General features: G+C 38.4%; 1 protein-coding gene across 1 annotated transcript; it reads left to right on the top strand.

Annotated features, from left to right (window-relative positions):
• The first annotated feature begins 9,154 nt into the window (after positions 1-9,154).
• On the top strand, positions 9,155-16,064 carry ackr3a (atypical chemokine receptor 3a). The gene is made up of 2 exons (XM_032568205.1): positions 9,155-9,340; positions 13,225-16,064. Exon 2 carries the CDS (start codon positions 13,295-13,297, stop codon positions 14,423-14,425), a length of 1,131 nt encoding a protein of 376 aa, XP_032424096.1. The 5' UTR covers positions 9,155-9,340; positions 13,225-13,294; the 3' UTR covers positions 14,426-16,064.
• Positions 16,065-26,254: the final 10,190 nt, after the last annotated feature.

Genomic DNA, 26,254 nt, shown 5'->3' on the forward strand with positions numbered 1-26,254 from the left:
GGCCCCTCATAACTCCAAGGTTTATATCCCTTGCATGAATGTGTGTGTGTCCTCTCAGCCCTCACAACCTTCTGCTTAAGGTCGCAGCTTGAACAGCTGTTTAGAAGAATTATAAAAAGTTGTTGACTACGACAGCTGTGGAGGAACAAGACCACAAACAGAGCCAAAGAGGCCTGAGTGAGGTCCAGAAAAGGAGGGAAAACACGGGTGAACAAATAATAACAAAGACCACCTCCTTCCTCTTTTTATGCACTTCTCCAGGACATGTCCTTCATCTCTTGTTCAGTTTATCCTCATCTCCGTCCTTCTTTTGTGTTTGTCATCTGCGCTCACCGATGTGAAAATTCACAGGAAACTTTTACCACAATGAAACTTTTCACATGTCTTTTGCACTACGGGGATTTGAATGCTCATTGAAGATGCATGCCTCATGGGATTGGACTTTAGTTTAACCACGCATATACACGTTCACAAATTACTCCTGACAAACACTTTACTCAGCTAAGCTGGCTGTGATTGGGCAGAAGCGAGTCTGCAATTTACAAAGTCTGTGGCTCTTGCACGTAAGGCCTGCCGTCATTGCTTTGATGAATAGAAGGAGATCACGCTATTGGATTCCAACTAAAGCTCTGATGTATGGAACAGCCTGGTACTGAGAGCCTGACGTGAGGCACCAAAGCTGTTTCCTATTTGCAAGGTTGAGTGTGGTTGGGAGGTTTCTGGTGGTTTGGGGTGTCAAAGTGACGGGGTTAAGACTCCAGTCAGCCATTACCCTCCTCTTTAAATCTTTTTGCATACTGTAATGAAAAACAGATCTTTGCTATCTCCGCCACAGGACGCAACAGGAATAAAAGGCATAGACAAGAACACAGCAGACTCCCCCTGACGTTAAGTTTTCTGTTTCTGTTTACTGTCTGTCTCTCGTTTCATGCGTCTACCAACTGTCACACATCAGTATAAACAACCAAAGACAACAAATGGTCTCATGTGTTTTTTTCTGTGCAGTGGCTCCAACTAAAATCAGGAGTACAGATGAGGTACGAAGAACGGTTGAAAAAGAATAGGAGTGGCAGAACCCCTTACTCTAAGCTCCAGGCATTCATAGCCCAACTCCAGATGCTGCCTGTGATGCTACATCCTGACTGTAAACCCCCCTGCAGTACTGCATTCGCTTATGAGTTTGCAAAAAAGTTGAATAAGAGCCACCTGGGTTAAAGAAAAAGAGCTTGAGGTTATTTTCCATTTCATGTTCCCTTATTTATTTAAATTAATATTTAGTACAGCAGGGGAAGTTTAAAAATAACATCATATTTACAATGTATTCTCACTTCGAACTGAGTTGGACTTCATTTCTCTGTCCTGTTTATCCACAATATTTATCCAGCCATCCTGTTTGAGTGGTTTGGAGTTGTGTTTACCAAGTAAAGTTTACAGTGTTTAGTTTCCTCCTGAAGCCCATGCTCTTTAAAAGCCAGCGAAATGTCAGAATGTCAAAGACGATTTGATGAGATATTTTAAAATTTAAAGGACATATGTTGTTATGTTTGGGCTTGCAGTGCGCGATAGTGGTATTATTTTCCAAGTCTGCAGTTGAGCAGCATGTAAAAATGCAAGAGCATTGCTGGTTGGTACAGACACAATTCAACTGGAATGTCAGAGTGGATTCTGTGACCCAGTGTTGCACATGTTTTAATGTGAAACAACTATTACCAGACCACTTTTGACCTCTGTCAACCATTGAATTCTTCACAGTTAATTTAGTTATTTGCCCCTAAATAGGTCACTTCAAACTAATGCAATATAGTTGGTGTAAGGAACATAAAATACTTTCCATCTGCTGTTAGATGTTCTCTTCCATATCTGGCTCAGAATCAGAGGAAAATAAGTTGAAAGTAAGCCTGATTATCATTAATAAAAATATAAGTGCTGCTACATCATCATTCCTAGATGGCAGTTTCATCGTGTTCACTCTTTTGTCTACCTTGACAATAAAGCATAAGGTTTGATTGTAATACATTTATGTTCCATGGCTCTAAAAATAACTTTGGCCATTTAACCCAAACTGTAAACTTGATCCCAGTGACACCTTAACTGACAGACTGTCATTTCCAGCCACAGGATAGAAAAACGTTGACAGGCAATGCCACTGGTTAAGCTTCTGTTTTGCTGCAGGCCTCTCAAAAGCACAACGGCATTCCAGCAGCTCTGAGAGTCCATTATTCATTGAGCTGACAGGACAATAGGGGTGAAAGTTACCTAGCATATTTGTGAACTTACTGTCATGCATTTAACGAGGACAGGTTCATTGTAACGCTCACACTGGGTTTGTCAGGGTAGGATTACGAGATTATACCCGCACACTGCAGAATCTGCAAAGAGATTGACATTTTCTTGTGAGCTTGCTGAAAGATTCTCTCATTCACTAATCCATACAGGATAGCTGCAGTGTCCCCTTGGGCGAGACTTTTTCTTCAGATATCACAAGTCTTCTGTATGTTTTCAATGACCTTGCTGTTCCTTCGCGTCTGTCCACAAGGCTGGAAAAATGGTTACATGTTTGAGGGGGTGAGTAGTGAGGCCTGAGGACAGCATAACTTTTTGTTTGAGTTAACATTATGTGCAGAGAGGGTAGACAAAGTCAATGGACTGTATGAGCAACAGAAGTTTTGGCCAAAATGCTAAGCAGGCCTCTGAATTGACAGATTCATGGACGTAAGAGAAAGTCGAAATGGAGAGCCAAGAGTAAACTTTTGTAAACAGCTCAAGGTATTACTCACTAGCTTTTTCAACACTTAAATTGTTGTTCTTTTTCTGCAGCCCTTTTAGAGAAATGTACTTTTGGTCCATGTGCAAACAATTGTCCAGCTCACTGAAAGCAGCTCCTTCCACAGGGAAGATTTTTAGAAAGTCAGAATGAAGTATGTGGAAGGGCAGCAGCTTACGATTATTTAAGTAATTGAGTATTCTATCAATTATTTTGATGATTTATTAAGTATTTGGACAAAAAAACCCCCAAAAAAAACAATTGTCATGTTCTGCTGAAAAGAAGGTAAAAAAAAAAAGTTGACACAAAGTCATTTATATCGTGGTGTTGGCAAGTTTCAGGAAATTTTATTGAAGACTTCAAGAATTCTGAAAGTCCATTGTTATTTAAATGTAAAACATAATAACATAGTGAGCATGATATTTTACGGACTTCATAAAATAAGACAGTTAAAGATAACTTTATAGGATGGAATGTTTCAGATCTGGTCTCTAACTTCACTCCCTTTGTTCCTTTGAATTACCTACGTTCCTGTCTTCAAACAGAGTATACTGTAAGGTTCATAATAGTTTTTGGCAACAGGTCTCAACAACTACTGCAATCTTATTTTCAACCAAAATCTTTCCACATCTACACTTTTTCATGACAAAGACCCTTGAAGAGGATAACCATCAAGAGTGTTTTGATTTTAAGGTCCTCAAAACTGGACCATTTCAGTATTAGAAGTTTTTCAAGGCTCAGTGTCGGACTTTAAATTACTTCTAATGGCCTTTTGCTGTGACTTTCATTGATTTAGTTTGTTTTGAAAAGTGTAAAAACACAATTTTCCGCAGCCAGACCCACATACAAAAAGCAGGAGTGCAGCATTTCTTAAAAATATATATATATATATATATAAACACCAAACAAAAGCAAGAACATGTAAGAATTTACCTGAAGAAGTATTGAATAATTAAACATATGAATTTAGGATAAACTCTGGTTGTTATTTAAAAGACAGCCTGGGAAGTCCTAGACGTGCTTAAGACTTTTCCCATTTACATTAAATTTAAAACTTTTTAGATCCTGCAGAATCCTGACAATTTGATTACTTTGCATTTGAGATTTTCACATGATAGAATAACACTGCTAAAGTACCAATGACTGAAATGCCCTTATTTTGAAATTCACATTGTGTGGTATCTCCACATGAAAATGTTTCCTTGCATTCTTGTGTCATTAAATAAAATAGACTGAGGCAGGTTTACTGTAAATCTACCCACATCAGTTGTCTAGGAAACGTGACAAGAAGTCAAAATATATGTATATATATATATTTTTAAATTGCCAAGCGATGAGATTATATTTGGCACATGCTTGGTCAGAGTTTGTGAACTCTCTTTGCATACCTGTTTTATTTGGCAAGCGCCTGGTGAGCACTGAACTGTTTTTAGCATTGTTCCCTCCTCAGGGCGCGTTGGAACTGCATATTAATAGTTTAAAACTTGTCCAAAGACATTCAGCAGTTGAAGTTATTTATTCCAGTTTCTATCTAGTTGTGCATCTTTTGAATGTGGACCAAACTGAAGATTTTCACCAAGCAACTGTTTCTCTTGTCCAACCCAATGGACCTTAGGATAGGATCCCGTTGCATCATAAAATCCCTGAATAATTAAAGCTAGCAACAAAACAGAAACCCAAAATTTTCTTAAACAAGTGCTTTTTTGTATTAGAAAACAGATACAGCTGAACATGAGCAGTAGTACGCTGAGTGGGGCCTGAAATGTATTTTCGGGGATTCCTTACTCAGCAAATTAATAAGGGAAAATACTCACCCGGTGGTCAGCAATGCAAATTATGACAAACTATAAAAATGTCAACTGAAGATGCCATTTGACTGGATATTTGGTAAGTTATCGATTTCATTTTAAAATTAAGAGTTTTTTGTTTTAAAAAGTCTTTTTTTCTGTGAGCCAACGTAGTCATAAAATGCCTTGTATGAACTTAAAAATCTTTTCACAGACCAGCTTGACACAAAGCCTTTTGTTACTTTTGTTACTTTGGAAATCTGAGAAGTTCTCAGGTTTCCCACACATTCACAGTTTGGTGTAAGGGATGCTATGTCTGTGAGAATTGCCTTCCTTTGTTATATTTCTCAACAGGGACACGCTCTCTGCCGACCATGCACCTGCACAAAATAAAAAAGATCCTTCATCCTACCGCGAGGACTAAAAATATCTACAGTGATCCCAATTGCTGCCAAATGTTTTGTTCCTTAGACTGTTTTAAAGGTCCAGTGGTTTTCTTTATGTTCACAGACTCCTTAGGAAGCTTCATACACTCTGAACACAAAAGATTCAGCTTCACCCACTCTGTTTGACAGATTATAAATGAATAAGTAATTAAGTGAAAAATGAGTGAATTTTTGAGAGGGGGGCACAGAGGAATGTGAGGGTGTAGAAAAATGCCGGAGGGGGCCTCAAGGCAGAAGGGGAGGCTGATCTGTAACAATGTGGTGGAGGAAGAGTTTAAGAGGGACCCTCTGAATGGACATTTGCACGAAAATGGAACATGTCTGTCAGACCCACCAGCATGATGTATGGAGCTAGATTACAATGGAAACTGCAGCTATTTAAATAAACTTTCTTAATTTTACTTCCTTATTTTTCTCCCTTTTTTTCTTGCACATGACCTCCTTTCTCGCTCATTGTTTTTGTCGTTCATGTAGCCGCCAACTCTTTTCAGTTTCCCTGTCTGCTTATTTTGAACCCAGTTTTAATCTACCTGACCCTGTCGAAAAGAAAATAGTAGTATTGTATATTTGTGAATCATCTACTACCTTATAGAAAATATTATTTTGTCAGCCCATAGAAACATTAATCACATTTTTGACTGAATCAGTTGTTCTACAGAACGAGAAAACATTAGATAAGGAATGAAAGTTAAGCAACCAGATCAGTAGTGCACATTCTAGATCTGGCAGACTTCCAGGTTGTAAAATGGTCTGTTCCAGTGGGAGTAGTATTGTATTGAAATATGGAATAGCCATTATCAAGCTGGAGGTAATAGATACTTTACCAGCTGAGGTTAACAGGAATAATATAAGCGCAACACTTTGACTATTTCATCAGTAACTCCCAACATATTGTTAGTCTTCATTTGTGTTACTGAAAATGGAAAGCATATTTTTTTGGTGGTAAAGAGATCACTGGACATACAGCTGATGTCTTGTATATTTAAAAAATATATATAAAACAAGAAGGACAACAGCATAAGAAGTGTATGTACTCTAAACTTTATATGAATTTGTATTTTTAAAAAACGATGTTTTTTTGCATTTCAATTACACTGGAATTCACCTCTCACTAAAAATGTGGTGCTATTTCATGCTTAATAAGAATTACTTTGAAAGTCAGATCACTCCAGTAAAATGTAATTCATTTATGTTCATAGTTTATCAACTCAATATTCTTAACCAATCTGAAATATGAACCAGTCCTTTGTCATTTATTACATTTCTTGTCTGGAATCTTTATTCTCCAAATTTTTGGAGAATAAGGGAAGCACAAACTCGCTGCACATTTTGAATGAATCCTCAGACTTCCGGACTGCTTGTAGCTTTTTTCATTAAGCAGCTAGAATACTGTAATATTTCTTTTTAATTGAAACACGATTGAGTTTAAGCACATCAATGACAAAGTCTTCTCTCATGTTTTAAGTGCTGCTTTTTCAGCTATCCTTGCCTTTCTGTGTGACGCTCATGGCAGAAAAATGAGTCTAACAGAACATAAAGGGATCTTCTCTGGTCATATTTCTATCAGTTTTAATCTGAAAGTTTTGATGGGTGGAGCTCAAGTTTTCATGTTATAATGCAGAGGCTGAGGCTTCAAATGTGTCCTATCTATATTACACAGGGGAAATGTTATGAAGAAATTTGTAGGCAGAGCAGATCATAAACAAAATAAACACTCAAGTTTATGTTTATTCTTAATTTTTTACTGACTGCGTTTTGAGAGTATGAACAGACGCATATTATCATGAAATACTAAAAATAAAGGAAATTTTTACTAAGCAAACAATTGATTTAGTCAATTTCTAGGTTAATCTTTAAAAAAAACAAAGTCCTTGTTTTTGAATCTTTCAGATTGTTTCAAAACCAATAGTCACTTTTTTCTGAGCACCAGTACTGTCTTTTCTCAAAACACAAATACACACACATACACACCCCTGCTGTTCCCACTCCGGCCTCCCTGTGAATGAGGACTTCACAGCAGAGGTTGGCAGAAGTCTGCGGGACTACGGAAGCTTATCAGAGGGGCTTACAAATCCCCCCCGATGATTCTGATATGGAAGACAATGGATATGCATGCGTAGTGGGAGCTTTCTTTAAAGCCTCATTGAAACTGACTTCACTGCTTTGCTCTTTTAATGAGGTCAGAGTAGCCTACTGGGTGCATTTGAATCAATGAATACAAGACCGACAGTCATAATAAACTTCATAAGCTGTCTGACTTGGGCAAGCCGCTTGTCTTTTTATAAGAAAAAAAAGCTGGACATGCTGAGCCTTTGTTATTTCAATAATTCGCCCTTTGAAAGTGATATCATTTATTTTTCAGAGCTTGATCAAAGTGTGTTATCATTATGAGGCCAAACAAACACCGTCTCTTGCCGCAATGTGAACTGGAATTCCACAGCTCCGCTTCCTTTTGTGATCCGTTCTTTGTATTGAACTTGGGGTTAATTGCCCAGCCGGAAGCAGCTGCGAGGCCTCTGGAGCTGCAGGTGAGTTCTCAGAGATTCTTTGTGCACATGAGCCTCCTGCACAGCTTTGAGCAGCCTCCAAGGAAATTCCCTAAAGTGAGACCAAATAAGTCTGCAGATAGGATTATGGCTGCCAGTTTTAAATGCAGAACTGCATCGGTTAAAAAAAATAGATGTGACTCTGAAATGTAATCTTGATGTTAAAAAGGTTTAAAAATGGCAGAGTAATATTTTCTACAAAGGCGGGTTAATATTCTCTCTCTGTGTTGTCAGTTACCTCTGTGGAAGTGGGTGTTGGGTTAAACCCATTTGTTGGTTTTGGGTGGATGCAGAAGGTAATCGTTGTGGTCAGAAGTTTCAGGCGTTCACTGAACGTCTGAAACTTCGGTTTCATATCTAGGCAAATTGGGGTGGGGCAGAAATCACTGCCCGTCTAGTCATTGTGGAAAAGTGTATTGCATGTATTTGCCCCAAGGAACATACGTTGTTGTTTGTGGGCTTTTTTTTAGTTAATAAAACTTGTTGTTGTCGTCGACACCACCCATAAAGAGGGTGAGCAATAAAAGGATTGTTGTAAAAAGAGCTGGTTGTTGCAGAGTGCTTTATCTGAACTGTTTATGGGAAAGTTAAGTGGATGAAAAAACTGGAGTAGAGTAAGATGCACAGGGACGATTAAACCCCATTCAAAAGTTTAGTGAAAACATGGATTGCAGTGCTTCAAGAACTGCAATCCACACATTGACTTGGGCTACTTGTCCAGGATATGGGCTACAACTGTCGCATTCCTTGTGTTAAGCCATTCCTGAACCAGGGACCTTGAAAGCTTCTTACCCTGACTATGCAACACAGACGAGCTGAAGGCTGTAATTAATGTTAGCTTTCTTAGCACAACGGCTGAAACACAGTGTTGAATGTTGGGTCCAGGATTTTATTACTGTAGAACAAGGGGGGGAAAAGTTTTTTGAAGGTTTTGAGACATTATTTGCCTGAAGCTATTGGACAGAAAACAGGCAGAGATCCTGTGAATTGAAATGAACTGCACCAATGTGAAGATCAGACTCTGACTCTGCTTAGATGCCCCATTTAAGCAGCCTTAAGTTGTTTAATTGAGTTCTCCAGCTCATCTGCAGTGTTAGTTCTGCAGTCTCATATTTATCTTTGTCATGGTTACTCACACAGTTATCGGTTCTTTTGACAAGGCATGAGCCAAGTCCAGCTGGAAAATTAAACCAGCATTTCTTTTGCTACGGCAGTGACCAGGACAACTATCAAATCAATGCACTGAATAACAGTTTTTTTAAAGCCACTGTAATAAAAAAATAACATAAATAAAATGTAAATATAACGCTTTGCATGCAATGAATTCGTGCAAGTTTCACTTTTTGATTTGAATGACTGTAATAAATTTACTTTCGATTACATTTTAATACTGCAATAGTTCAGACGCTTTTACACTCTGTACTATTTCACTAAAGGACTCTAGGGAATCAGAGGCAGAAATGTTCATTTCTCTCTGTTTTTTGTTTTCCTCACTTGGCCGAAACTGGCTGGGCTGCGTGATGTTTTGCATGCCGGAGGTGATGCCATATCAATACGCAGCACTGCTGGGACCAGCCTTAGGAGGCGTAGCTCTTTTTATCAGCAAGTGCAGGTCGAGGGAGTGGATCACATTTACTGCAGAAGGAGTGAGGCACACGGGAAGTTTTTTTTTCTCTCTCGCTGCAGAGTGGAGGTTTCTTTGAAACACCCGAAGTAATCTCAAATAAATCTGACCCACAGACGAGAGACTGCGATTAAAAAGGAGAAGACGAAAAATAAATAAATAAATAAATCAGGTAAGCGTTCGGGAAGAAGAAGCGAAACTTTTTAACGGTGATGCTGCGACTTCCCTCTGCTTGCTTTTCTGTAAATACTTCGCTCTTTCGAGGAATCACGGCAACTTTTCTAACACCTTTCTGCTGAAACCTGATGCGACAAAACAGTGTTAGCTGCAAGTTTTGTCGCTCGCTTGTGTGTTTGCGCCACTTGTTTGCCTCGGGTCTTGAGTGAGATTGTGGCTTCAAATCTGATAAGGATTTGTTGACAGCCTGATCCAAATCAACAATGACTACAGTGACATTGTATGCATCCGCTGTGAGCAGCAGCAGGCTGGGATCGCTCGTTCCATTAGGAGTTCATGCGTAATAACGCACCCAGTGACACCTCACTGGTTATCTACGCGGAAACACCGGGTCCCGTGCAAAGAGGCCAGAGATTTTATCCGGGAGCCTGTCGATCGGGACTGACGGGAGCGGCGTCTGACGAACACGCTGCACCTGCGCTATTCACGTCGACCAGCATTTGCACATGAAACGAATTGGTGTATTGTGAAACAAATGACGTTTGGTCCTTCTTTGTAACCGCGTAGTGGGTTGAAAACGTAGAGAAAATGAGAGGCAAACATACAGTGGGAAAGAGGGAGACTTTATGTGCAGTCTGTTTCTTATCTGATGTTGCGGGTGTCAGGAGGTTAATTCGCTTGAAGCCCGGGAGGCGACCTGGCACCTTCAGGTATTTTCCATTTAATGTAGAGGAGTTCGAATTGCGTGGGATTATCGCAGCTCAAACGCTCGCAATTTAAGCGAATATCTCCTATCTTATCAAGACGATTTAAGAGACGGGCATCAGATATGTGTTCAATCAGAGTTATCTCAAAGGAATAAGTTAAAAGTCTTGCAATCAGTGAGAACTTCTGTTGACACGGGCAGATTTATGTATTTACCTGCGTCATATGCCTCAAATACAGAAACGTACCCAGATAACTGCTATAATAACACAACTGCAGAGTTAAGAGCTTGGATTTATTATATATATATATATATATATATATATATATATATATATATTTACATTTGTCTTCAGTGTATTTTATTAAGATTTTGTTTGATAGACTTATGACTTGTGAAGTAGTAGCCAAATGGCACATGATCCTCTTTTTCTTTGTTTACTTTTCTTCCTTTCTTTTTTTCAAACAAATCTAAAAAAAAAATGTGGTATGAATTTGTATTCAGCACCTATTTTCTCTAATTCCCCTAAAGGAAATCCTGTGCAGTCAATTGCCTTCAGCAGCCACCTATTTAGTAAATAGAGTCCTCCTGTGTGTAAATCACTCTCAGTGTAAATACAGTTAATCTGCGAAGGCCTCAGGATTTTTGTTGGAGAGCTTTAGTGAACAACACTATCATAAAGACCGAGTAACAGAGCTGACAGGCCAGGAGTGAAGTTGTGGAAAGGTATAAAGCAGATTTAGGTAGCGAAACAATAACTCAAGCTTTTATCATATCTCACAGCAGTGCTCATCACCCAAAAACACAAAAGACATGGATGTAACTAAGCAAGAGCTATTATGCAAAAAACAAACAAACAAACAAAAAAAACCAAATGTGCAGGAACAATAGAAACCCATTCCAAAAGAGGAGTGAGCATTTTACCTCAGGGCTGCTGAATATAAATGGGTGCCACACTTTTCAGACTTTCATTCATACAAAACTGTTTAAGCCATGTAACTTTTTTCACACTTATGGAGTACTTTGTGTAGGTCTATTAGATAAAATCACAATAAAATATACTGAAGTTTATAGTTGATGAAATACAGTATATGACAAAATGTGAAACAAAAACGACTGGGCATGAATTTCTTTTCAAGCATATGAAAAAAAGCTTTTACATGAATTCGCAACAGTCTATTGTACAATTGAAAAGATGGAAAATGTCAGACAGAAGATTGGGAGGAAGGGAGGTAGCAGAAGTCAGTTAATACTACCCTATGTTTGGTATTAATACCCCCTGATGATTTCAAACTCATCTCTGTTAAAACTAAACGTGTTTCTTCTGATTTGCTTCATGTGTATGTAATCTGATAAATACTGAAAAGGTACATGTTTTCTAAAGTGAGTGAATACAAGTTGGCAGACCATCCCCAAACAACTGCTTTTCTATAGGTTCCAGGTGTCCTTTTTCAACTTCTTTTCATACACTTCGTCATTCCTCAGCCTGTGTGTCTCTGTGCCAATTATCACGTGTGCAGCATTAGTCTCTCCCCACAGACAGATGTCTGACACGGTCACATTTCACTGCTCTGTAGCGTGCTGTGCCCAGACCAGTGGTCGGTGACCCTCTTTTTAACCTCAGCCAAAGCATTTTGCAGCCGTCAGGCCCCCCTGCTGATCTTTGCACACAATTCACTCTGTGGGCGTACGAGTCAGCGAGGGGCAAACGGCAGGGTTAAGCCACTCATGTTCTGGTTTTGATCCATCACCCCTCACCTTTGATCCCTCACACTGTGGTGGGCTGACAGTTAGCAGAGAGAGACATTGCAGAAAAAAAAGCTGCCAATGCGGGCCACGCAGGGGTGAGGCTCTCAGTGTCCAAAGGGCTGGAGACGCCAACTTCTTTTATCCGCCCGACTGTTTCGTTTGCTTACATTCACTCCAGGTTTGAAATCTTATGTTGTGTTCCTGCTTTATTAGAATCAGATGTTGCAAGATGACGTATTCGGAGCCATGTGCAACTTTTTCTTTGATCAACTGGGTGGTGACAGCTGATCTCTCGCCCTCTCTTTTCCTGCCTCATGAGTGGAGAAAAGACATGGGATTCAATGTGTTTTACAAAAACAAGCATGCTAAGAAAAAAAAAACTCTTTAAAGAGGCATCGGATTTCCCACCCTCACCAGTGCTTTATCTTGGAATGCCCAGAATGCTCCGGAAATACACAATGTTTGGATTTCTCGGTACCGCTTCCTTATGTCCACTCTACTCCCTCTGTCAGTGGAGCTAATATAAACATTTATTGTGCTGCCCCCAGAGTGCACATCCATCACTGAAACACCCTGCCATTTATGAGAGGATAACAGAGATGTGTTAGGAACTCATGAAAGCACTGTTTTAACAACTTAACCACATTAAGGTTTGATTCTTCACCATCTTATATTTTACTAGCTCAGTGAGACCTCTTGTAAAATACAACATGGTTTCTACAGATGAATAATTTCAAGTACAAATCCACCAATCAGAATTTTGTCAGGTCAAGGTTTTGTAAAATTCATATTTCTCGTTAAAGAATTGTACTTAAAGAAGAGACATCAAAGATATATATATATACAGTATATATATATATATATATATATATATATATATATATATGTTTTGTGTGTATTGCCTGTGCTTTCCTTAACACTGAAATCTTCAAAAAACAATATTTCCAAATTTATCATGTTCTAAAATAGGCAAAAGTTGAAAGCTCAAAAGGAAAACATGCGCAACTTTGCTGTACTACATACCACATTCCTGTTATCTGCCAAGTGTTGTTCTCTAACACTTCTGCAACCTAAATGAACTCCAGACACAAGAGAGAATACATAGAGAATACATTCTTTGAATCAATAACTTTCAATCTTTGTCCCTAATGATTGTTCACATAATTTGTATTGTATTTGTATATTGTATTTGTATTTGTATTGTATATTGTATTTATATTGTATAACTTGTATTCTTGTATTCTGTTCACATAATTTGCCCCTCTTGTTCACACCAAAGGCTGACCTGGTTGGAGCATTCACTTGATTCACCCTTACCGATCAGTTTTAGCTTGCAGGTCCCAGTCACCAGACAATGTTTTGATGTTTCTCCTGACATCTAACTGCTTATGAAAACTTATTAAGTTGTTTTTATGTCTTCACAGGATCCATCCCTGTAGGACTTCTGGAGTGCATTACCTCCCAGTAGCCTGTGGTCTTCCTCCAGTGTCACAAAATGAGCCTTAGTGCCACTGAGCTGGAGGAGCTGTGGGAGTCCTTTGGAGAGCTGAATGTCTCTGACAGCTTCAGCAACATATCAAGAGTGGATGTGATGGTGTGTACCACAGCTTTTAACCGCACTGCTCTGCTGTACTCCATGTGCGTCCTCTACTCTTTTATCTTCATTATCGGACTGGCTGCCAATGGTCTGGTCCTCTGGGTGAACATCCGTGCCCAAAGAGACTCCACGCCTCGCCATGAGACGCATATGTACATTGCTCACCTAGCGGTTGCAGATTTATGCGTGTGCGTCACTCTACCTGTGTGGGTGAGCTCCCTGGCCCAACATGGCCACTGGCCATTTGGCGAAGTGGCATGCAAGCTCACGCACCTGCTATTCTCTGTGAACCTCTTTGGCAGCATCTTCTTCCTGGCCTGCATGAGCGTGGACCGCTACCTAAGCGTGATGCAGCACAGAGAGGAGGGAGGCGCTCGCAGGAAGTTGATCCGTCGAGCTGCATGTTTTGGGGTGTGGCTTCTGGCTTTGGTGGCGTCTTCTCCTGAAACCTACTTCCTGCGTGCTGTGAAGTCGGTGCACGGAGACACTATGATGTGCAGGCCGGAGTATCCAGAAGAAAACCACAGGGAGTGGATGGTGGGAGTGCAGCTCAGCTTCATCCTGCTGGGCTTTGTTCTTCCCTTTCCTGTCATTGCAGTGTTTTACGCTTTACTAGCCAGAGCTTTCAGTCGCTCTTCTTCCTCATCTTCATCATCTTCCCATTTGGAGCAGGAGCGCCGTGTGAGCCGCAGGGTAATTCTGGCCTACATTGTGATTTTCCTGGCCTGCTGGGGGCCCTATCACGCTGCTCTGCTGGTTGACGCACTGTCACAACTGGGTCTGGTGCCACTGACTTGTGGCCTGGAGAACGTGCTCTATGTGGCCTTGCACCTCACCCAGTGCCTGTCCCTGCTCCACTGCTGTTTCAACCCCATTCTCTACAACTTTATCAATCGAAACTACCGCTACGACCTCATGAAGGCCTTCATTTTCAAATACTCAACTCGAACGGGCTTGGCACGTCTTATTGAGACTAATAACATGTCAGAGACTGAATACTCGGCTGTAGAAAACCCACCACTGATCTGATCTCAGTGAGCAGCATATGAACTTGTGCTCCGCTTGATTTATCTGCTCTAAACCAATCGAGCATCGTTTTCACAGACATCTGCTTTAAACCTAGAAAGACTTGAAGACTAATCAAAAAGCACTTAAAGCAGTTTATAATAGCAGCTGATTTACAAATCATTGTAGATGAAAAGCCAAAATTGAGTGTAAATTGTATGAAATCATTGTTTTTTTATTATGTGTGTATGCTCTGTGGATTAGTGTGTGTGTAGTGTGAGTGATGTATATTATCAGCAGAATAATATCTTTGTAGTCTATCTACTTTTGTGTATTTATGTACATTTACACTGTTTGTCTTTTTTCTGTCGTAATGCAAACTCTTCGCACAATTTCTCATATTGTAAAACATTTCCTCATCATTTGCAGCTGAGCCACTATCTGGCTCCATTGCTTTTGTCCTGCTGCCACATTGTGAATTACAACCTCATTTTAGCCAGCTGAAGCCTTCAGAAAAAGGATTTTCTTTTTTAAAATCCAAAAGACATGTTTTTACTTTTTCAATAATTTTTTTGTAGCTGTTGCTTAAGTATTTATAGCCCTCTTTTGTCTGTAATTTGATTATGAAGCTTCATCTCTGAAGCATCAGAGGTTATGAAGCATTAGCTTTAGGTTAGCTTGCTAGCTTAGCCAAAGTTAGGTTACCATACCTTGACCTGTCAATCTAGCTTGAAGGTGTGGTATTTTATTTTGGTTATTATTCTCTGTCTTTGCACATAAAGCTCAACATTAACGCAAAAATAGTTTAAATGTTTGTAAAATTGCATTTTCTACTTATAAACAACAATGACAACAATGTTTATATTGAAGATATTTTAAGATGGTGAAAGTGCTCTGTGGCTTTGGTCTCTCCCATTCTTGATCCATTTTCTGAAACTCATCAATCTGGATTTATACCAAATGAAAACACCAGTTCATATATTAACTCCTTATAAGCCCTTAACAAAACCTCTGTTCAAAACATTTTAACTATTTTATTTTTTTCTGCTTTTTTGGACATAAACCTTCTCCACTTTTATCTGTAGGCTTCTGCTGAGACTACTGATCTTATAAAGCAAGAATAAAAACCTCCAGATGTTACTGAATACTCCTTTATTACATAATACTGTCTGTTTTGTTATGTCAGTAAATTATATTATTGAAAGTTGTGGCAGTTACACATGTCCATGTGTTAATAATCCTTCTTTGTCTGCACACAGGCCACAGACACAGTTTATGATCTAATAACATTAATAAATGGCTTGCATCCTGTAATGGAGCTGCAGTGAACAGCTTTACAATATTCCTGCTTGAGATCAAATTGCATAAATATCAAAGTACTAATTCAGATCTGATTGTTTATCAGTACATGAACCAAAAGCTTGACACCAACGGATAATGTTTATGTGTTCTAAGTACTGAGAGATATACTTTGTTAATTGTTATTTTGATATGATGCCATAGTGGGTTTTGTGTTACACTTGTATGCCTTTTGCAAAGATTTTATGTAGGATAATTAAAGAGCAGAGACACAAACATGTTTTTGTAAGACAACAAGCATTCCCTTTGCATTGCAATGTATAGCATGTATTTTGTTATGTAATAAAAACAGAAAAAAAACCCATTTTGCATCAATGTTTTTTTGTTCAAAAAGTGCATTAATATCTTTCTGACTTCTAATTTTAGTATGGCTAATGTGTTTACTTATTATGAGTCATGTAACATCGTAAGGGGTTAATGTTGATGGAATGTGGTTTTGAAAAACATTTCCCACTGAGTCTGAGTTATTAAGTTCAAAATAAACACAAAAGGCATCAAGCCTCTGCAGGAAAAAAGTAAATAAGTATCACTTTCTGTGGTTTATTTCAGCTGTCCTGTGAAATGTACACTAAACTTTAGTCTGGTCATGGTTCAGTTGCTGAAACTTAGAGGAAAAGACACATTATCCAGTTACTGACGCACATTACAGCAAAAGAGTAGAAACATGCCGTTCTCCTCTTTTCAAAACAACAATGCAAATTTCTTTTGAGTTTCCACTTACAAAGAAAGACATTGTTAGTTTGGAGCACTTTAGTTTGTGATTTGTCATGTCTAAGCTGCTGTTGGTTCTGTTGCCTTGAAGCAAGACGTTCCTGGGTTCAGTCCCAGGTTTTTTCTGGGTACTCTGGCTTTTTCCCACAGTTCGAAAACATGTTTGATAAGTCTCACTAGAGACTAATCAAATCTCATTAGATTGTACTTAGGTCTGAATATGAGTGTGTGTAGGGAACGAAAATAAGTTTAATAAAGAGAAAACCATCAACTTAATCATTTGTTGAAAAATACAATTTCATTTGTTGCGTTTGTTTTCATGCAACAAATCATTTTCATTTGTTTCATGAAAAGGACTTTTATGCAACTACCCTGCTTTGTTGCAAGATTTTCATGCAACAATCAATGAAAATCACATTTCTCTTATGAGTTCTTATTGAGTCTCATCTTCCTTTACAGAAAATGTGGCAGAGAATGGATGTGGTGAAATCTCAGGAAAATTCTTTTAAAAAGCATGAGCAATAAAAACTGCTATCCTTTTTTATTGCTTGTCTTTAGCAACGTATTTTCATTCTTTTCCAAAGCATTTAGTCCCATTTCTGATACCCTTGAGACAGTATATTTCATTTAAAAGCTGTGCTAAAGGTTTGCACTGGTGAAACCAGGGAAGCACGTGCTGCTTGCAGAATTGTTGGCACAGTCCTGCCATTCTGTTTCAGGTCAGTCTGATAAGGAAGCTGTGCGGGGAATTTCAAAGGTTAAACTAAGCGAGTGACCTGCTAATGATACCCCTCCAGTTTCCTTTCTTCCCCAGACACAACCTTGATCTTGCAGCACTCCTACAGTGCACAGGCCTCCCTCTCCTTTCTTGTTCTGAATTATTTTCCCTATGTGAGACCTTCTCATCTGACCCCGTCAATACCTTCCAAAGACTTTTTTACAGCTCAGCGATTCTCCACTTACTGACTCTTCTACAATGAATACACAATGCTTTGTAGTAAGGTAGGAAAGGCTTTGCTCTTGAAAGTGATCACCATGCAAGTGGATTTTAAAGAAAGAGTTATGGGTCCTAATTAAACCCATCTGCTGTGTGTTTCAGTTTGATTAGTTTGATTAAAAGCAAACATGCTTTGGAGTATACAAAGACTCTGTATTTGAAATACTGTATAATTAAAATGCTATAAAAGTAGAGACAGAACTCCTCTACAGGGCTGATCTAAGCAGTGTCTTCCCTTTATCATTGAAGCTAAAAATCCTCTGTGTTGGGGCCAGAGGAATATTAAGATATCACTTTATAGAGGGTTGATGATGAGCAAAGTTATTATCTCAGTGGCCCACACATAGATTCAGTGAAGAATTATTTGTATCTAGACTGTATAAGTCTAAAGGCTCATTGGTTTATAGGTGCAAGATATAGAGGATAAAAGTTTTGACTACAAAATGGGGAAGTCCCTATGAGAACCATCGACTGTAACAAGTTACTTAAAAATATTACATGATAATATATGTTCATAAATGCATGAGAAAGAAGGAGACATTTGTATGCAATGTTATTTTTTATGTTTGTTAAGGAAAATTGAAAAATAAGTCTAGAGTACACTTGGATCCCAGTAATGATCGTTTTGTTGAAAATTAATTTAAAAATGTAATTTAAAAATGCAGATTTTCTGTTAACTTTGATTACTGGACCAGAAAAATAAATTTGTCACTTACATTACACCAATTAAAAGTGTATTTTACACAGAAATTTCAACCTACTGAAAAGTTTGCCCACATACTGCACGGTGTATATACTCAATAGCTGGATGGGTTTCCTTTTGAATGAATTGCTGCATCATTGCTGGCATGAAAATGATTGGCCCGTGACTCTGGTTTGTCTTGACAATACTTCAAAGATTATTTGCTAAATTATGTCAGGCCAGTTTGCTGGTTCATCACTGTGGTTATTAAATCAGATATTGGTACTATTGGCAGTGTGAAGAGGCGCTAGCTCATGTTAGAAAAGGAAATCATCACTTCCATAAAGTTTGTCAGCCGATGGAAACATGAAATGCTGTAAACTTGATGAATCGCAGTGGACCAGCAGCAGCAGATGACATTGCTCCTCAAACCATCACTGACTGTAGAAACTTCACATGGCACCTCAAACAACCGGGATGCTCTCCCTAAACTCTGGGATTTCAAACAGGATGCTAAATTACTTTCACCTGAAAAGAAAACTTTAAAACACTCAGCAATATTTTCCGAAGTTCCATTTCAGCCCAGGTAAGACATTTATGTGTCTGGTTTAGGAGTGGCTCAACACAGTGAATGCATTGTGTCCAGTGTCCTGGATATGTTTATCTGCTGCCAGCCACTGTCAACACCTTCTGAATCTCTTTAAGTTATTTGCATGAGCGTTGCTTCAAAATCATCTCAAGGCTTCTTGTACACCTAACTCTTCCAAATGTTTTCTTTCCACTTAACGTTCCAGTTTTATACTTAGGTGCAATAATGCATAGAAAAAAATATTCAATATGTCATTCTAAGAAACAGTGTTTTCAGGCTTCAGTAAACCATCAAAATTGACCAGAATGCTTGAAGTGGAACATGTAAGCTATGGTTGTTTGTTGTTTAACTTCTACTGTTGCATTTGTGACCACTGTTTGAATTACGATGAAGGTAATCTGACAAAAATTTCATTTCTGTAAATGTGTCGTTGCTGCAGATTATTTTTTTTAATTTCCATTCCTGGGAGACTGGGTTTCTCAGGGTGAAAAGTGAGGCTTCACTCCAGTTAAATGGCTTATATTTCCCCAGGAATGCATTTATGTTATGAACTGCTGTGCTTTGTCACAGTTTGCCAGCTCTAATTAGATTATTCTGCTTTAAGATGTTTCACATGCAGAAGTATCAGACCTATCACTGAGAACCTTTTCTGACCAAACTCTAATGCGGTGCAGATAAAATGCTGAACCAGCCTCAGAGGAGAAAGTTACAAGTCTCCTCTTTTATCACCTTGCCTTTAATTTTAGCTTTATGTTTTCCTGGTGCTTAGACAGCGTGCAATCTCCTCAAAACAAAGGAAACGCGTTGAGTGAAAAATATCAGAATCTAAACTGCCTCAAGCATCAAGTCTGGGAACTGGAAATTCAGTTCTCATTTTTCTTAAATCAGATCTTCTCTGATTTAACAGCAGTTACTTAATGGCCGACTATCTGCTTTGGTTTGATTTAATAAGCGGACGTAATGGAGCATAAATTCTGTTAATGCAGTGAGGTTCTTTTGCTTCCCATAATGGCCTCTATCTTTCACTGAGACAAGATAACATGAATGAATTATGAAATAGAAACACGGTGCTGCGGCACAGAGTAATTCATAGCACATGAATTCTTTCCCGTTTTCTCCAGGAGGTGCACGCTTTGAAATTTTACGCACAGTTATCCGATGATTTTAAGGCAAACATGCCTGTGTGGTCAAAGAAACTGTAATATTGTTTCTGGACTGTTTCCAGGCATGAATGTTGATTCCTAATATAGTTTGCGCTTGCTTTGCTCCATGTAGTAAAGGACTGAACAGGGTGACATAAAAAGGCTTTAAATATTTAATGAAGTAGAATAAGAAATCAGGAGCTGTTTGTTGTCAGAGGGAGTTTTTAGTGGGCATATGAAGAAAACCTCATGGTCTGGGTTAGTTTAGCGCTACACTACTGTCAGCAGGAAAGGACAGCCCCTGTGGCCAGATGTAGGACAGATGTTTAGTCTAAAAGAAAAGAAGAAGAAAAAAAGGTTTAAAGACAACTGAACTGGATTTTTGATGAAGCGATGAAACAACGCAGAAATTTAAAAAGACATGCGTCATTTAGTATATCCTGATCTAATTGTAACGAAGGCAGAGTCTTTAAGTGAGCTGGTAAATATCACCACTTTGACGATATGTCTTTAAGAAAAATTTCTGTTTCATGCAACAAGACCACAACTCTCAGAAAGACTGAGCTTTGGTCATTTCATAAACAACACCAAAGGATTTATTTTCCCAAGGTTTAGGATATCTCATCCAGCTGCAACTAACAGCTAAACAATCAGTGACAGATAATTAAAGTTTATTGTGTACGCAGTGAACCCAGTGGATGAGTCTGTTAAGATGATTATTTTTATTTGTTTGTTGTGTGAGGCTATAAACAGGCATGATGACGTTGGTCTGAAATCACAGTCAAATAAACAAAAACCTATCTGCAATTAAGCATAAATTCAGAACAAACAAAATGAAGCACATAAGGAAGCAACTGAGTCTAGTTGCTTTCTTTAGTAGTTTTCTGTCACCACTTTAGGTTCTCTCTTAAACATATGACATACAGAAGCACCATAGAGAGCATTCTGACCAGCTGTCTCTCTGTGTGGTGTGGAGGCTGCAGCGCCTCCGACTGGAAGAACGTGAGGAGAGTGGTGCGGACAGCAGAGAGGATCATCGGGGCCCCCCTTCCCTCCATTCAGGACATTTCATCCCAGCGCTGCGTGTCCCGAGGCCGAAACATTGTCAGTGACCCCTCACACCCCCACCATGGACTGTTCTCCCTGCTGCCCTCTGGAAAGAGGTTCCGCAGCATCCGGTGCAGGTCCACCAGGTTCCGAAACAGCTTTTTCCCACTTGCCATCAGACTGCTGAACTCTTAACTGGACTGCATTCAAAAACTGGTCTCCACTTTATACCTTGCACATATACATAGCTAAATAACTTCCATTTTACTGTCAGTCCTGCACTTTATATTTTATATTCATATTTGTATTCATATTTTATACGGTATTTTATTTTATTCTGGAGTAACCTCACAACATTGGAACCTCAAAACACTGTCCTGAGCCGTATGCAACGAAATTTCGTTCTGTATACACGCTGTGCATGCAAAATGACAATAAAGTCAGTCTAAGTCTAAGTCTAAGTCTAATATCTGGCTTTGTTGTGACCAAGGGCTGTCAGTCGCTATGTATTATACCATTATCTTGTGGAAACAATAAAGTTTAACTAATAATGTTTGAAAACCTTAAGAACAGAAAGTATTGCTGGATATCTCCTTTTTGCTGAATAATTTAAACACTGTACTCCACTTTAGCCTCTTTTGCCTGTAGAACTGCTTAACTCTTCATGGTGTAGATTCAACAAGGTGTTGGAAATGTTTCTCAAAGATTTTGGTTCATATTTAAATGATGGAATTATAATTGATTGAATTATGGCTCTGATTTGTTAGCTGCACATCCATGATGCAAATTTGGTAGATTTTTGTTGAGGCTTTAAGCTATTGTGTACTTCTGCTAAATAGAATAGAATAGAATAGAATAGAATAGAATAGAATAGAATAGAAGTACTTTATTCATCCCAGCAGGGAAATTACTTCGCAGTTACAGCATAGAGACAAGACACAATAACAACTATCACTGAGTACTAGTTGTCTATAAATTGTAAAAATATGAAATGCTGTTAATATAAAAAGCAACTTAAGAGCAGTCCTTGCAAAGATTCAAAAAAAAAATGCAGATATGTATATGTAAATATATGTACAGCAAGTGTGCTGACCCCTATTTTTAAACGGTCACCTGATTTTTCATGGTTCAGTGGTGCTACTTTAAAGAATTACAACTGTCAACAAACTTAATGTTGTTCATTCTGTATGTGTATCTGTTCATCAAAATTATAAAAATACAAGCCCACATAATAAACAATATTATTACAAGAAAATAAATAAAAGGGACTATAATAAATAAATGTCAACAAATGGCTTGAATAATCAATTCATTTTACTCAATGAACAAAAAGTAAATACTAATGCTATGCTTTTTTTCCACTCAGTCTGTCCAGTTCATTGTTGAGGGATGACATTGGGTTAGAGGCAGGCTTCACCCTGGACACTTTGCCAATCCATCAGCAGGGTAACACAAAGACAAACATCCATGCATCCACACACTCACAAAGTCAACTGAGAACCCCTAATTCACCCAACATGCATATTTCTGGATTGTGGGAGGAAACCTAAGTAGCCCAAGTAAAACCAAGCAGGGGGGACATAGAAACCCTGCAAAAGCCTGCCAAACTGATATTTAATCCTTAGGCCTTGTTGTCATGAGGTTTTAGCAATAACCACACCACTATGCTGCCTGATTTTACCCCAATAAATATATAAATATGCAGACTCAAAGAAACAAAGAACTACAGTAGCTCAGTGGTTGCTCTAGCTCTACATGGAGAGAATGCTTGACTAAATTTCTAAACATGATTTACAGATAAAGCTGTGTTTAGACACTGTTTTTAAAATAAGTTTCACATGCACTCTGAGTTATGGGAAGTCCTCTTCATCGCTTACTGCTCCATGGTGGTCTTTCAACCATTTCTTTTGAAAACCTCTAATCATTGCAAGATCCACAAATGTAATGGTTCAAGGATGAGACACATTACTACTCAGGCACCATATTGGGGGTTGATTTATACCACAAGTCGTGCCCAAGCGTTGTTTCCAGTGTTTAGGAGTCACCTAATTCATTCACCATCCTGATGGTTTCAAGAGTTCAGCCCGATGCTCAGCCTCAGGTTCAGTCTCCACTCAATCACTCAAATGGGACACTCATGTCAGAACCAATATCAAATCTTCAGAGAAGTTCTGGGGAAAAGAAGACAGCTGCAAAAAAAGCTTTGGGAAGCAAAAAAAGTCCAAGCAAACCACTTTTCTGATTTATTAAAGTCATATCCGTCAGGCATTTTACAAGGAATCAGTAATGAATTTGGAGCAACTACCAGACTGATTATGAGGCAATATCTAAAATATTAAGTTATTGATATTAACCCATGTCTAATTAACAAATCTTGTTTTTCTATCAGTGTATCATTTATAGAGAGCGGCATTACGGTTAAAAATTAACTTCTAGAACACATTTGGTCATGTTTACTATAGTTTCCTGTTAAAACCTCCCATTTTTCCTAGATGGGTAATAAATGACTTCCCAACAGTCCTTTGAGACCAAGTCCAGATAATGAGCTTATTTTGATTCCTGGGAATGAATAAAGGTGCTGACCTACCTTTATCACAGCTGTCACTGTGTGTTAACAGACACGCTCATGTTTGAAAGCAGGATTTATGTGAAATGACAAAAAAACACAGCAAGCCTTTTGCTGCATGAGATGTTTTGTCTGTGGTGATGTTTGAGCAGCCAAATGTCCTCCTTTGGTTCCTGTCTGGGGTCAGACTGTGGCATTCTGCTACATAAACACGCCTTGTTTTTTCAGACAAGACCATGCTTCACAGTGAAGTCAACATGACATTACAGCCCCAAAGCAATTTTAATAAGGCTCATAAACATGCAGCTGCCTCCTTGTTCTGTCTACTTACTAAGTCATGGCACAGTCAGTGGATAGATGTGAAACATTCAATTTGTAAGACATAAACTGTCTGATGTAAGATTTTTCCATTTTGTTTATGGAAAGAAGCTCACATATCTACCTTGAGGTGGTCCTTTATAATGAAAGACTACATCGTTTTACTACAGCTGTGATGTATTTTGATTATCAAGGCTGAAATAATACTGCCTTCATAAAATACCCATGGGAAAAACAAATGCAGTAGAGGCTCAATTTCTGTACATTCACAAAATAAAACACATTACTACCTTTGGGTTGTGATTGTGTCCCATATAACTCACTCATCACTGGTGTTCCAGACTCTGCAGCTTCCATGTTTAGTTTGTTTTTTGACAGAGATAAATCTTTTTCCTCAGCAGGAGCGTCTGAAGGACGGCCTTATATTGGAAATCAGACTTCAATAATAAACTAAATTCAATTCAATAATAAATTCTATTTCTAAAAGGAAGTCAAAAACTATTGAAGTTTGAAAAATTGAATCGCTCTCACACTGATTTCCAAGTTTTGAAAAGCTGGAGTCCGTCTGGCCAACCACGAGCTTAGGTTCAACATGGATGCACATTTAAAACTTATTAAAAGTAAAAAAATAAATCTCTATTTGTATGACAATTTATATTTCTTTAAGCTATACAAAGGGCAGTTTTTTTTACCCCTTATATAGCACAAAATATCCCTCTTTATCAAAAGGGAGTTTTTGTTGTATAAAACAGAATTGGGGAGTGTTTTTATTTGGCTTCATTGCTAATGGTAAATAGCAAAGTATCAAGGCACAAAAAGAAACAAATTAGAATTAGTTTTTTATTTGTACCTTGAAAATACACTCAATAATTGTTCTGGTGTCACCTACTTGTAGCAATTCAAGCTGATGACTGTATTTCATACAGTCCTGGCTCTAAACACTAGAGGAACATGATTTGCTCCCAGAGTATCTTCCTCAAAGGGAATTATTTTTATATGTCTGACCAGGAAACCCTAATGTAGCATAATTTAAATCTTGTTCTGGCTCCTGATGATTCTGTTGTTATTGTTTTATCAAGAGCAGTTTCCTGAAGTGCCAGACAAATGATAGCATGTTTCCTCACTGTTTAGATATGTCCCGATGATAAGTTGGTCCATTGCATATTTTAGTGCAGTTAGAGTGTGGACAGAAATTACAGAATGTTTTTTTTTTTTTGTCTTACTTCATGACGTTAGACTTTTGTTTTGGATCTCATAACAATTAATGAGTAATTTTTCAACTGCTACGATAAAAAGTCCAAGAAAGCAGAGAACATCAACTTGTTTTTTCTCTCACAGCTTTTATACACATTCCTGATCGGAGCTATGATTCCTGACATGTTGCTAAGTTTTCATAAACACTTTTTTTTTTCATTGTTTAAATATTAACTTTTGCATGTGTACATATGTGCTCCCTTGGGCCACAATATATAGAGCTGTCTGAACATAATGTTTCAGATCAAAAGGAAAAACATGGAAATTCCCCCAACACTATTCCTTCCAGCTTTTCTCTCCACACAGTGCAGCAATTTGTCTGCATTCTGATATTCTCATTATAACATTCCAACCACTGAAGATATGTATTGTTTAAACATGTGTCAATGCCCTGTCACGTACCACAAAAACCACTCAACGTGTGTTGTGCGCATTGTCAAAGATGTCGTTCAGCTTATTTTACTTGTGTCTGGGAACGATTACACCTGAAGGCTTGTACACTTCAAATGTAAAGCAATATTCCCATGCTGCTTAATTAGAGTGAAAAAAAAGACAATGATGGCAGAAATTATTGACTATAATTGGCTGCGAATGAAAAGTATATTCAATACCTGCTTTTTCAATCACGTGGACGTTTTGAGAGAAAATCCAAGACCTGTAAAATGCTTTGACCGTGGTTCGGCTGACATAAAAAAAAAAACAATGTTGAAGATTCAAGCCTCTTGCCAACTGTGGCTCAGAAATGTATGAGCCAATTAGATTGATTAGTCATGTTATTCATAGCAGAACCTGGCTGGTTTATGTTCTATAGAAATTCATTACACTTGTCGAAAAAGCACACCAACTCAACAGTGATTAGCTCTGATTACGTGTTTAAATCTGTCTAGGACCAACAGGGAGAAAAAAAAAAAACATTTTAGTCTTTTCATCTATTTCTCCTCCAGGTGTCTTGTTGGAGTATTACGCAGAAACACTGTGTGTGATATCACTTTACAGGGAGTTTCTCAAGTCATCACTGACACACAAAGAAAATTCACACCCTGAGGTAAAAATGAATGTCTCCACGTCATTCAACCACCACCTTCGAGAGAGACTTGACTAAACCTTGGCTGCTCGTTATCTTCCATCACACTGCAGTTACTGGCTGCTGCCGGAGACGAGCTCCAACGTAGCTCCTGACTCACTCTA

Source organism: Xiphophorus hellerii, chromosome 7 (assembly GCF_003331165.1).
Source record: "Xiphophorus hellerii strain 12219 chromosome 7, Xiphophorus_hellerii-4.1, whole genome shotgun sequence".
NCBI classification, from domain to species: Eukaryota; Metazoa; Chordata; class Actinopteri; order Cyprinodontiformes; family Poeciliidae; genus Xiphophorus; species Xiphophorus hellerii.

What these genes read in the sequence shown, in the direction of transcription:
- ackr3a (XM_032568205.1), top strand. Translation starts at nt 13,295, where the DNA reads ATGAGCCTTAGTGCCACTGAGCTGGAGGAGCTGTGGGAGTCCTTTGGA.